This window comes from Trachemys scripta, chromosome 10, assembly GCF_013100865.1.
Source record: "Trachemys scripta elegans isolate TJP31775 chromosome 10, CAS_Tse_1.0, whole genome shotgun sequence".
Taxonomy (NCBI): Eukaryota; Metazoa; Chordata; order Testudines; family Emydidae; genus Trachemys; species Trachemys scripta.
Window position 1 is genome coordinate 31,611,872 of NC_048307.1, and position 13,225 is coordinate 31,625,096.

General features: G+C 47.3%; 1 protein-coding gene across 1 annotated transcript; it reads left to right on the plus strand.

The window, feature by feature from the left end:
- The first annotated feature begins 2,865 nt into the window (after positions 1-2,865).
- Positions 2,866-5,952, plus strand: LOC117884394 (hemoglobin subunit pi). Its single transcript, XM_034784765.1, has 3 exons — positions 2,866-3,032; positions 4,798-5,002; positions 5,703-5,952. Exons 1-3 carry the CDS (start codon positions 2,938-2,940, stop codon positions 5,829-5,831), a joined length of 429 nt encoding a protein of 142 aa, XP_034640656.1. The 5' UTR covers positions 2,866-2,937; the 3' UTR covers positions 5,832-5,952.
- Positions 5,953-13,225: the final 7,273 nt, after the last annotated feature.

Below are 13,225 nucleotides of genomic sequence, written 5' to 3' on the forward strand. Positions count from 1 at the left end.
GCAATTTTCAGAGTTTTGTACCTTTGCCCATTCAAAACCAATTTTCCTCAGAAAACTCAAAGGCACTTCTCCTCAATGAGGCCTATTTCCCGACCAAATTCCCATTCCAGCCCCTACCCTACCAGGAAGGTTCAAAAAAATATTGCAAGGTTTTATTATTACAGATTCATAGATTTTGAGGTCAGAAGGGACCATCATGATCATCTAGCCTGATCTCCTGCACATTGCAGGCCATAATAAACCCCTAACCTGTGGCTGAGTTACTGAACTCCTCAACTCGTGGCTTAAAGACTTCAAATTGCAGAGAATTCACCATTTACACTAGTTTCAACCTGCAAGTGAACTGTGCCCCACACTGCTGAGGAAGGTGAAAACCCCCTAGAGTCTCCACCAATCTGATCCGGGGAAAAAATCCTTCCCAATGCCGAATATGATGACCATAATGGGCTCAAACTTACAACAAAAACCCACAGGCCGAGACCAGGCCCAGAAAATGTCCATTCCAATGGTGAAGGGTTTGGAGAGTCAAGGATCAACTGAAGCCTGATCAGAATGGAAACACTCGAGCCACCAGCCTTCACTGCACTAGTTACTGTTGCTAGGGCTCCAGCACTCACACAGGGAAACCTCCTGCTGCTGGGCAGCCTCTCTCTCCATTAACTGAAGACACCTGCTAATAGTATGCTCCTGTCTGGGAGCAGCAGTGCCTCCCATGCTCCTACACAGGCCTGAGTAGCAATGCTTGCCACAGCATAGGCACAGACCCTGCTGCCTCACCAGAGGCAGGGAGCCCTGCATAATGATGCATGGCATCCCTGTGCAGTTAGCTGTCGTGGAGGCTAGCAGCCAGGACCAGTTAGTGGGAAGCACTTCCAGCTCTGCATCTACCACAGCTAGAGGACTGAATGCTCTGGCTAGAGGAGCAAATGGAGCCTGCTGAGGGCTTGTCTAGATTGGGGAAATCTGCAATGGTACAAACCCCCAGTGTAGACACATTACACTGGGGTGCTTGATTCTGGTTTCACAGCAGTGCAGAGCATCCACACTGGGGTTGCATTGGTGCAGCCTCACACTGCAAAAGCCTGTAGTGCAGGCAAGCCATTGCAGGGCAGGTCACACTGGGGCAAGCCCCACTTTGCACTGGGTGCAGTGTGTCTCCATTAGAGGCTTCCACAGGTGTAATCACGCCCTTATAACTCTATTGTTCTATGATTAGTGGAGATTTCCCTAATCTGGACAAGCTCCAAGACACACAAATGGCCCAAGCACCACTAGTTCCCTGGAAGGTGTCCCCTGTAAGGCAGAATTACCTTCTCCAGAAAGCAGCAGCCATTGGGTTTAAATCTATTCCTCGAAGACCTTGTGGTTCAGACAGTTTCCCAATGAAACATGATGTTCCGACAAGGTGGTGTGGATTGTACAGCATCTCTCCTGACCCTCCACAAATTATTGATCTTCACAGATCACCAATCCCCTCTAGGGGAAAGGGCAGTTGTCGGTCTGGCTTGTGTATATGAGGCATCACACTGCAGTTGTGGCAAGGTGCAAGGGCATTCATTTTGGCTGATGGTGGCAGTTTCTTGTCTGTGGCCTGCTGTCAGTATGGCGGGGTGAGGGGAGCTGTGTGCATTGCTTTTATAAGTTCATCTTGGTGGCATATAGGTCTGTTGTAGCCTGTGTCTCAGGCACTGGGACAAGGGGTCCTTCTTGCAATCACGTCAGCATCTTCTCCAGAGGAGCATTTCTTTGACACTGTGTCTAACCACAGGGCCTGGCAATTCCTCCAGCCCCTCGTGGCTGCCTAGTGACTCTAGACATATGCCAGCCATCCCCTTGCTCATTCACTCCCCCACACCTTGCTTGTTTCTGTGTATTTAGACTGTGAGCTCTTCCAGGGGGGAACCGTGTCCTCCTGTGAGTTGGTACAGCATGCAACACAATGGGCTCCCAGTCCTGACTGGGGCCTTCTGTGCTATCCCACAATATAAGGGATAAATAATAGTAATAATTATATGTCAAGGAATGAAAGACCTGAAGAATCAAATACTCAGCGATGAGCTCCAGAGAGATACCTATAGGCCAATGAATTATAGGTTTCAGAAACTGATTTCTGGGTGCCTGCTATTTTACTGCAAGAAGGCAGCATGGCTCAGACACTTTGAAATCTAGGGATCAGAAGCATTCTGTAGATATAGAGGTAGTATATAATAATAATTTTCACATACACACACACACGTTTCTGTGGAACCCTACTTAATTCAGTAAGGGGTGTGTGTGTGTGTGTGTTTGTACAAAGTATCATTACTACTGCTACTTTCATGAGAAGTTTTTAGATCTAAAGTGATGTAATTTTTTTTAACTAGTGCTACGTAGTAATGTCCTCGTGTAATTAGTAAATAATTCTTTGCAGGAGCAACACAGGGTGAACTCCCACTGACTTCAGTGTGGCCAGAATTTTACCCACAGTCTGCATTTAGCACATCCTGATCTGTCCCATGTATTATATGGAAAGCAGTGATCTGTCACGGCTGTCACCTCTCTCTAAGCCTTTTAGCGTGTTTGTAAAACATGATGATTCCCTCCATGCTCTTTGGCCTGACACTTTTCACTTTGTCATTATGATTCCCCAGTACTGTTTGATTGCTCATCTGTGCCCCTGTGGCCAGTTCATTTCCCCAGGCCATCCCATTGCTGCTTAAGATGTGAGAAATGATAAAACCTCTCAGTGTACAATCCAGAGCAGGGCAAGGCATTGTTTCATAGGGAGATAAGATAGCCCCACGTCATTGGGTGGATCCCAGAAGTGACCAATGACAATGGACAGTAGCCAAGTTCTGCTCTCCCCTTCCCCTTTATAACTTAGGCTGTGAAGGCAATCATCACAGACCTGTCCGAGTTTCCATTGTAAGAAGGCTGATCTCACAAGCTCCAGCAACGATGACTCTAACTCAAGCTGAGAAGGCTGCAGTGGTTGCCATTTGGGGAAAGATCGCTGCCCAAGCTGATGCCCTTGGGACCGAGTCACTGGAGAGGTAAGCAATGCTTAGATACTGTGGGCCTGTCTCTGATCTCAGTCTGGTGAACTTACTCTAGTGTAAAACTTGTGTGAATGAGATCAGAATCAGGCCCTGAGACTCTCATTAGAGTCAGTGGGCCAAATTCACCACCAGTGTGGGCCTAGCAACATTGACAATAATTGATCTGTGCTTGCTTTTGCCAGGGGTGAATCTGGGCCTGTAATTCAGAGGCCTGGGGAAATCAGAGACAGTGATGATTGGCTACTGGTCACCCTTGAGTGGGCAGATTTTAAAGTGTATCATTCAAACATTGATGATTGAGGACCTCAGCTTTTCTTGGAGAATAACCTTCATGGAAAGTCTAGTAAAATGTGGTAGAGCTCTATAGAAATTACTTTAAAACTCTAGAATTCATCAGAGAATAATATTCCTGCTATCAAATCCTACTGGATGGTTTCTAAAGAAAGAATGTAATTTTCTATTCACTTGTATAGCACTTTCCGTGAATGCCAGCTGAGAGTTCAGGAGAGTGACTCCACATAGTCATTAATACGCAGATAATACCTTGCTCAATGCAAAGGTTATCATTGTTATGAGCTGAACATGAAAAGAAAAGGCATGGATGTGGGGTTTATTATGTGAATGATGCAATTTATATTGGCAAGTACTGAGCAATGCTTGAGAATGGATAATATACAGGGCATTCAAGCAGATTGCTTGAAACATGTCTCAACATTCCATTTGATGTGTAACAGATTAGTAGGAGAAGAAGTAATCATCTCCTAGCAGTGTATATCACTTCAAACCACATGAACTTGTAGGTCCACGGAGGGTTTGCTGTAAATACACCTATATAGCCTTTTATTGGCAGAACTGGGAAATTTTATGTGAAGTTTATGTTAAGTGAAGAGGATGTCCCACCCCCCCAAACATTTCAAATGAACCCAGCTGAAGTTTGGGGATGATCCACCTTATAAGCCCCTTCCAGTAGAAATCCATCTAAAACTAATCAACCTGACACAAAGGGAGGGAAAGAATCTGGAAGTTGATGGAACCAGGCTTGGTTTCTTCAGACAAAGAAGAATAGTCCCAGGTTTGTGTTATTCAGCCAGTTAATTTTAAATCTTTTGATAGTCCTTTCTGGATGTATAGCCCCACTTATAGTAGGTATAGCAAAGATTCTGGACAATGAAATATCTCTGTATATAGACTATTCACTGTAAGGTTATGGATTTTGCTAACTATCATTAGGAAATACAACTTGGTTCTGCTGAAGAAGATATACTACAGAAGGTGCAGGTATTAGGTTATTTAGTTCAAAGAAGAAAAGAAAGTAAGTTTAAAATGCTTTTTAAATACTTTTCAGCATGTAAATCTAAATTTGCCTCTAGGCTCCCACTACATCTGATTATTCACTGTGGGCCAGAAACCTCCCTGGTATGACTCCATTGATTTATGCAGTTATACCAGGGATGAATTTGGTCTGATATTCTTTTCCTAAAATAAAGAAATAAGATTAAAAACTGCTTCTGTGGAACTGCTGGCCTGTAACATTTGAATATTCCAGCACCATTTCAGCTCATGGTTTAGTACAGGTTACAGTAGGACATTAACAGTCTAAGGATCACAGATCTTCTCTAATCCATTCTTTATCAGTTCTAGTGCTTTGGACTAGAAGAGCAGAAGGGAGTGTTTATCCAGGGTCATGGCCCCCCTTTCTCCGTGTCAGGTGCTCAGTGCTATTTCCATTGCTCAAGCCATTTCTAATGTTCTCTTCCAGGCTTTTTTCAAGCTTCCCCCAGACCAAGACCTATTTCCCTCATTTCGATCTCAGCCAAGGTTCTGCTCAGCTTCATGGCCATGGCTCCAAGGTCCTGGGTGCTATTGGTGAGGCTGTCAAGAACATCGATAACATTACAGGTGCCTTGGCCACACTTAGCGAGCTGCATGCCTACATCCTCCGAGTTGATCCGGTGAACTTCAAGGTGAGTGAATTTCTACATTCAATGCAGAGGGTGAAGAGAGTCCATTGATCACTGAGTCAGTGGGCGCAGGCCACTTCAGCTGATGGGAGCTTAAGCACTGAATACTTCCCCATGTAGTGCAAAGTGCAGCAGGGACTAAGCCTTGCAGCTCAGAGGTGAAGCTATTATCATGCTGAGCCTTGGAAGTGTGGCTGCAGCTTCACTTTAATCAGAGTGGTTGTGGAAGTCCTTGGCTGTTCCCTCTTGTGCCTTTGCTGGGAACAGTCAATCCTGAGAGTGCAGCTGTGGTCCAGGAGTCTGCACACCAGTCTGGGAATGAGTAGACCTGGTTCTGCCATATACGGTGTGTCACATCACATCTGTGCCTCATCTTCCCCCTCTAAAATGGGGATTATGATACTGACAGTTTTTGGCCAAGGGCTCTGAGGTTCCTGCATGAAAAGCCTTCTATAAATGCAAGGGTTATTCACAGTTACTTTGTATTCCCCTTTGGGGGGGGTGGAGGAGAGAAGAGGGAGCAATGACTTTTCTCTAGTCCAGAAGGCAGATTTCTCAGCCAATAGCTCATATCCACATGAGGCGACTCTGTAACTGGCAAGGAGATTCCTGCTTGATTCTTTAAAGGCCGGAGTCTCACCAGCCAGAGGAATGTTATTTCAGGCAGTTCCATTTGATTTCCTCCTGTTGTTTTCTCTTGCAGCTGCTTTCCCATTGCATTCTGTGCTCTGTTGCTGCCCACTTTCCCAATGACTTTACCCCAGAAGTTCATGCTGCATGGGACAAGTTCCTGTCCCAGATTTCTTCGGTGCTGACTGAGAAGTATAGATAAACTGTCTCCTTGGAGTATGAGGCCATGGCAGCTAGGAGTGGAGTTCCCACCCCTCATCATGCATGCTTCATGAATCCCCACACATGGGTTTTGTCCTTAATAAAAAGTCAATAAATATGTCTTCATGATCTCTGATTTAATTTTTTACTGACTGCAGCCACACATCATTGTTCATAATGGAAGGTGTTCTGACATTCCCTATAGGATGCCACGGGGTTAATTATCTGGGATCCACATACAAACACTTCTATTTACCCTTTTCTCATTATACATTGAACTGAAGGGCAGCAAATTTAAAACCAATACAAGGAAGTATTTTTTGCACAATTAGCCTGTTGAACTCATTACCACAAGATCTCATTGAGGCCAAGAACTTACCCAGATTCACAAATAATTAGATACATCCTTGTTAAAGAGAAGTTACATTAGATAAGATTCCCCCAAACCCAACATTTTAAGGCATAGAACCCTCCTACTTCAGGAAATAAGACAACCTCTAATGAAAGGGTCTAGGAAGAAACTCCTTTGTGGGCAGGCTATACCAGAACTGCCAGTGCAGGGATCTTTGTATATTCTGGTGCTGGTGTTGGTGCTGACCATTGCCAGAGGAAAGATCCTGGGCTAAGAGGACCCTGGGCTGAGCCAGGCTGGCAGTATCTCTGAGACACCCCCTCCCCAGCTGATTTGCCTGGCTAGACAAAGCCACTGTGGTGCAAGTGTAGCTGGGATGCTGTGTGAAAGCAGAGGAAAGTTCTCTAGCAGGACTTCAAAGCCTGGTTCTGTTTTATGCATTTATATTTCAAGTTAAGTCAGTGCTGGTGGGAGCTGCCAGACTGACAGTCTTGAGCATTAAGTCCTCTGTCTTCTGATGGGCAGCAGCATCCCACCCTGCCCTGGTCTAGATGGGCCACTCTCATTCGGTCTCCATGATTCAGTCTCAGATTGCCAGCAACAGTTCCCATTATGTCCAGTCCTAATTCATTGTACACAGGTCACCAAACAGCTGCCAGAGGTTAGTGACTTTGTCAATGGTGACTCAAAGGTGAAAGGTTCTGTATTACATTCCTATTCTCAGGATGCCTAACCAGACTCTTGACCAGGGGTGGTGAGTTGTATGGGTCCCATGGTGGCCGGGCTTCAGCAATATTCAGGGCCTGGGAGCCCGACTCCACCAATGTTTGGGGCCAGGTCTCTCCCCTGGCCCTGCCTGCCGCCCCCACGTGCCTCCCCCAAGTATCCCCCCAGCCCCCACTTGCTGCCCCCATGCATCTCGGGCCCCCAGAGCCTGCAGCTCCACGCTGACTCTGCTCTGCCAGCTCCCGGCATCAACTGCTGCCGCAGAGTTGCAGGGCAGGCTGCCCTTACCCTGCGCTTTTGCCTCGGACACTTCCCTTTTCCGGTGTGACCCTCCACCAGCACAGGGCCTCCCCCTCAGCCCACAGTCACTGCTCCTGCCCCATCCCCAGCAAGGGGCAGCCCCATCCCCCACCCCCAGTGAGGCTACAGTGAGGGGCAGCAGCAGGGGAGGAGATGCACATGTGATGGAAGCCTCCCCCCAGTACCCACCACAGGAGAGGCGAGGGGGCTTCCTGGACCTGAGAGGGGCCCTAGGAGCATGTGCAGTGACAGTGGTGCTGGGTAAGTGTGCTGCCAGGAGGCAGAGAGGGGCCCCTCCCCTAGAACTCACTGCTGCCAGCAGGGAGAGGGCTGGGGGGAGTCCTCCTCTCTGGCCCCAGCCCCGGGGCAGCCTGCCTGCACCCCAAATTAATCCCCAGCCCTGCCCCACCCCAGAGCCTGCACCCCCAGACAGAGCCCTCACCCCCCCACACCCTAACCCTCTGCCCCAGCCCTGAGCCCCCTTCCACACCCCAAACCCCTCATCCCCAGTCCCACCCCCACAGCCCTCACCCCCTCCCATCCCCAAACTCCCTCCCAGAGCCTGCACCCCTCACCTCCTCCTGCACCCCCACTCTTGCCCCAGCCCAGAGCCTACACCCAAACTCCATCCCAGAGTCTGCACCCCTGTCATGGAATCCCCAGGCAATGCTCTGGAACTGCTCCCTACAAAGCCAGTCAGGACTCTGGTGAAGTCTCCTCTCTGTGAGCAGACAGTCTTCAGGGCAAGAAGCTCACACAGCTTCACCTTCCTGGGTCTGACTTGGAGCATTCAGTATCCTCTGCCCTCCATGCGCTTCCCACAGCGAGTCCGCCCAGGCGAAGTCCTGGGGAAGCCAGAGGGTCCTGCACCCTTACTTTACAGTCAGACATGACTCTTAGCCAGCCAGTAAAACAGAGGTCTAGTAGATGACAGGAACATGGTCAAAAAAGAACTTGTAGGCACAGAGAACAGGACTCCTCAGCCGGGTCCATTTTGGGGGACAGTGAGCCAGACACCCTATGTCTGCACTTCCCTCCTCATCACCAGCCAGTCCCAAACTCTCCCTCTCCAGCCGCTCCTCCTCTGGGATTTGTCCCTTTCCCAAGCCAGGCAGTCACCTGATTCCTTTGTTCTCAAACACCTTTAGCTATCACCTTGCAGGGGGGAAGGGCCCAGGCCATTAGTTGCCAAAAGACAGAGTGTCGGCCATTTATGCACACTGGCCCCTTGCTCTGCAACAATTACACCCCCTTATCCCACCACCTAAAGACTCAAGAAATGCATAGGGGAAATTGAGGCACACCTACAGTATTCAGAGGAAACATTAAGAACAGTCCCACTTCATCACAATCTCTCACCCCCTGCCCCAGCCCGGAGCCTGCACCCAAACTCCATCCCAGACCCTGCACCCCAGACCTCCGTCCCCACCCAAACTCCCTTCCAATGCCCAACCTCTCACCCCTTCTGCACCCAAACTCCCTCCCAGAGCCTGCACCCCTCCTGCATTCTAATCACCAGCTCCAGCCGAGGGCCTGCACCCCACCTCTTTCCCCCCACCCAAGCTCCCTCCCAGAGCCTTAGGCAGGTGTGGGGGGGCAAAAGAGTTGGGGGGGCAGAGTTTGCAGGGGGTCAGTTCTGGGCACCATCAAAATTTCTACAAACCTGCCACCCCTGCTCCTGACCTAGGCTGGAGTGGAACCCAAGACAGAGGTGACAGGCATTGTATCCATATCCAGCCCCTTTCCCCATGTTCCTTTCCAGCTCCATGGGCAACATGCTGACTTCCCCAATACAAACAAGCAATACAATATTCCAAGGCTGCAGGGCACAGGGCAGGATTTCGGCAAGATTTATGGGCACTGTTGTGATTTTAATTGTGACACCCTGAGGAAATGCTGAGTTGCGTGGACTCCCCTGAGTAGTGGAGTGTCCAGTGACAATACTCACTGTTACAAAAACAACAAGGAGTCTGGTGGTACCTTAAAGACTAACAGATTTATTTGGGCATAAGCTTTCGAGAGTAAAAACCTCACTTCTTCGGATGCATCTGAAGAAGTGAGGTTTTTACTCACGAAAGCTTATGCCCAAATAAATCTGTTAGTCTTTAAGGTACCACCAGACTCCTTGTTGTTTTTGTAGATACAGACTAACACGGCTACCCCCTGATACTTAATACTCACTGTTGTACTAGTGCCAGTTTCAGAGTAATCTGGAACTAGAAGAGGCTAGAGATGAAGAACCTTATTTTATCATGATATGCAAAGAACTATCACACCTAGAGGTAGATGTAAATAAAGAAAGCCATTGGGACCCAATCCAGTTCTCATTAAAATCAATAAAAAGAATCCCAGTTGCATCAGGCCTGAAACAGTGCATGCTCAGCGCCTCAGCAACACCTCACATTAGGATGCAGCATTGTAGCACTCTGATTCAGTTTCCCTTTTATGATCCTCAGACCTGGAGCAAAGGTCAACAATCCCTCAGATATGGCTCACTCTTTCAAGGTTTGCTGGGTTTGGCAGGGGAGCAAGGGCATTCACTCCTCTGGGTTCTAGGCTCTCTGTAGGAAGTGGTTGAAATCTCTTCTGACCCCTTGTTGTTTCCTTGACCTGCTTCCTACCATGGGCCTCTGCAGGTGATTCCTCAGACTCAGGTCCTGTGATCTTCTCTTCCTAGAGGTCCAGCTTTGCTTCTCATCACTCTGCTGCTGAAGGGTGTCACTTTCAGTGGCTTCACAGCCTCCTGGAACACCTTCATCCCTTCTACCTTCTCCCTTCAGGGCCAGACCCAAGATATACATCTCTACTGCAGCTCTTCTCTCTCAGTCCTCCCCTATTGGCCCTTCCTTTATAGCAATCATTTAGTCTGTTTCTTCCCAACTGGGTCTAATCCTTAATTCCCTCTATTGCCTGGAGATGTCAGAATAGGCTAATTGGACTCTTGGTCTCCCCTTAGCCCTGTCACTACCAGTGTGGGGTTTATACACACAAATCCCATCACAAATCCCTACAAGCAAGACGGCTGATTTTGTGGCTTGTGGTTCCTCTGGACCAGGCTTGACAAACTCCTGGCCTGGCCTGGTGGATCCCATGATATAAGAACATAAGAGCTGCCAGACCAGGTCAGACCATAGTCACTCTTGCCCATTATTGTCTCCAACAATAACCTGAACCAGAGTTTTGAAGGGAATGTACAGAACAGGGCAATTATGGAGTGATCCTGCCCTCTCTTCCCTTCTCAGCTGCTGGTAATCAGAGGTTATGGGATGCCCAGAGCATAAGAACATAAGAACAGCTCTACTGGGTCAAACCAAAGGTCCATTAAGCCCAGTATCCTATCTTCAAACAGTGGTCAATGCCAGGTGCTTCAGAATGAATGAACAGAACAGGTAATCATCAAGTGATCCATCCCCTGTCATCCATTCCCAGATTCTGGCAAACAAAGGATAGGGACACAATCCTTGATTAAATTATCTAGTTATTTTTTGAACCCTGTTATAGTCTCGGCCTTCACAAACATCCTCTGGCAAAGAGTTCCACAAGTTGACGGTGCCTTGTGTTAAGAAGTACTTCCTTTTGTTTGTTTTAAACTTGCGGCCTATTAATTTCATTTGGTGACCCCAATACTTGAGTTATGAGGAGTAAATAACACTTCCTTATTTACTTTCTCCACACCAGTCATAATTTTATAGACCTCTATCATATCATCTGTTAGTCATCTCTTTTCTAAGATGAAAAGTCCCAGTCTTATTAATCTCTCCTCATACAGAAGCTGTTCCATACCCCTAACCATTTTTGTTGCCCTTTTCTGTACCTTTTCCAATTCCAGTATATCTATTTTGAGATGGGACGACCACATCTGCACACAGTATTCATGATGTGGGCGTACCATGGATTTATATAGAGGCATTGATATTTTCTGCCTTATTATCTATCCCTTTCCTAATGATTCCCAACATTCTGGTAGCTTTTTTGACTGCTGCTGCACATTGAGTGGAGGTTTTCAGAGAACTATCCACAAACTCCAAGATCTTTCTTGAGTGGTAACAGATAATTTAGACCCCATCATTTTTTATGTATTCCTGGGATTACGTTTTCCAATGTACATTATTTTGCATTTATCAACATTGCATTTCATCTGCCATTTTGTTGCCCAGACACCCAGTTTTGTAAGGTCCCTTTGTAACTCTTCACAGTCTGCTTTGGACTTAACTATCTTGAGTAGTTTTGTATCATCTGCAAATTTTGCAACCTCACTGTTTACCTCTTTTTCCAAATCATTAATGAATATGTTGAACAGAACTGGTCCCAGTACAGACCCCTGGGGGATACCACTATTTACCTCTCTCCACTCTGAAAGCATGGGGTTGCATCCCTGAGCATCTTGGCTAATAGCCATTGATGGACCTCTCCTCCATGAATTTACCTAGTTCTTTTTTTGAACCCAGTTATACTTTTGGCCATCATAACCTCTTCAGCTTCAGATTTTGCAGAATGAAAGTTTTCATTGAAAGACAATTAATAGCCCTTATAGTTGTGAAAATAATGTTACAAATGTGAACCAATGTTGGAGACAACAGCTTTGAGAGTTTTGAGCAAGTGGTCTGTTGACTCTGAAGCATAACAAAATACACTTTAGAGACCAGAATTCCTGATAACTTACCATAGGCTGTTGTACACACAAATTGTATATTTGTAATTTGCATGTTTAATTACTGTAATTGCGTAGGCAAATAGCCAAATGAAGAAAGAGCAGAAATGGTAATGTTCTTGATAGTGCCCTGCAACTTGTATTCCTCATAAAGTGATTCCAAAATCTGCTGTAAATTTACTAACAGTTTAGTTACTATGAAAAGGCCATTTTCCCTTGATCTTTGTGCACACCTCTCTTGGTCAACCCCTGTAAACTGAGAGACCTAACTTTGTAGCCCCAACCCAGCCAACACAATTAAAAATGAATTTTTTCTTCCTACACAGACTGAATTTGACATACATCCTGTTGACTCCCAAAGGGTGAAGGGAGTAGAGAGAAGCAGTAGACATGTTACATTCATATTTTGCATTGAGTCTTTCCTTAGAAGACTATGGGTTTTTTCTTTTTCCAAAGATGCTTATGTAACAAAACAGCATGGGGCCTTCCTTGACTAGAGCTCTTTTATCTAGCAGAGAAAGGCATAACAAGAACCAACAGTTGGTAGTTAAAACCTGATAAATTCAAGAGGTCAGGCAGATGATCAAATGGTCCCTAGTGGCCTTACAGTCTAGGAATCTATGAGAGATTGAAATTTCTAAACAAGCAGATAGAGGGCAGCTTGAGAAGTTCAAGTGCAGTAAATCTCCCAGCAGGATGGAACTACCCAAGGGAAGTGAAGAAAAACAGGAGTGCATGAGATGGGTCAAATTCTCCTCATTTACACCCCGCTCACCCTAGTGCCTTGGAATCCTTCCTAGTTTACCCTGGTGTCACTGAGGGGAGGATAAGAGGGCCCTGTGGACTGTGCTAAGAGACCCTCGTGTGCTACCCTCTGGGGGCAAAGAGGCTAGTTTCTGTTATGCTCCAGAGCAGCAAAGGGAGTGTTCTGCACCAGATGCAGACCAGTCAAAGCTGGGTTTTTTGGCTGACCACGATAGGAAAGGCTCAGGAGGGTGCCCCTTGGAACATTTCCTTTGACGTTACAGTTTAATGATTTTTACAGCCCTCCTGCTGTTTCCTTGCGCTAGCCGGGGGGCTGGCGGTTGGGGAGGGGACTCTGAGTGCTTCGATTTTTTGTGTGGGATCTGCCCTGAGGGCTAGGTGCCTGTGGGGCTGTTCCCAGACCCTCTGCCTTGCTGTCCTGCCAGGCACAGTGGCAGGGGATGTGCTTGCCTGCTCCGGGGTCCCAGGACTGGAGGCCGGGCTGTGCCCCGTGTCTCGGGCAGGTCTCATTGGGAAGGCGATAGCTGCCCGACCGCACGCCCCTCTCCCCGGATAAGATCAGGGCCGGCCCAGCCGGAGCTAGGAGGAGGGCGGCTGCCAC

Bases quoted from the DNA above. Each gene is read 5' to 3' on its own strand.
- LOC117884394 (XM_034784765.1), top strand. From the start codon at position 2,938: ATGACTCTAACTCAAGCTGAGAAGGCTGCAGTGGTTGCCATTTGGGGA. The intron at 3,033-4,797 runs GTAAGCAATGCT...GTTCTCTTCCAG, and splicing joins GGGACCGAGTCACTGGAGAG to GCTTTTTTCAAGCTTCCCCC. The intron at 5,003-5,702 runs GTGAGTGAATTT...TTTCTCTTGCAG, and splicing joins TTGATCCGGTGAACTTCAAG to CTGCTTTCCCATTGCATTCT.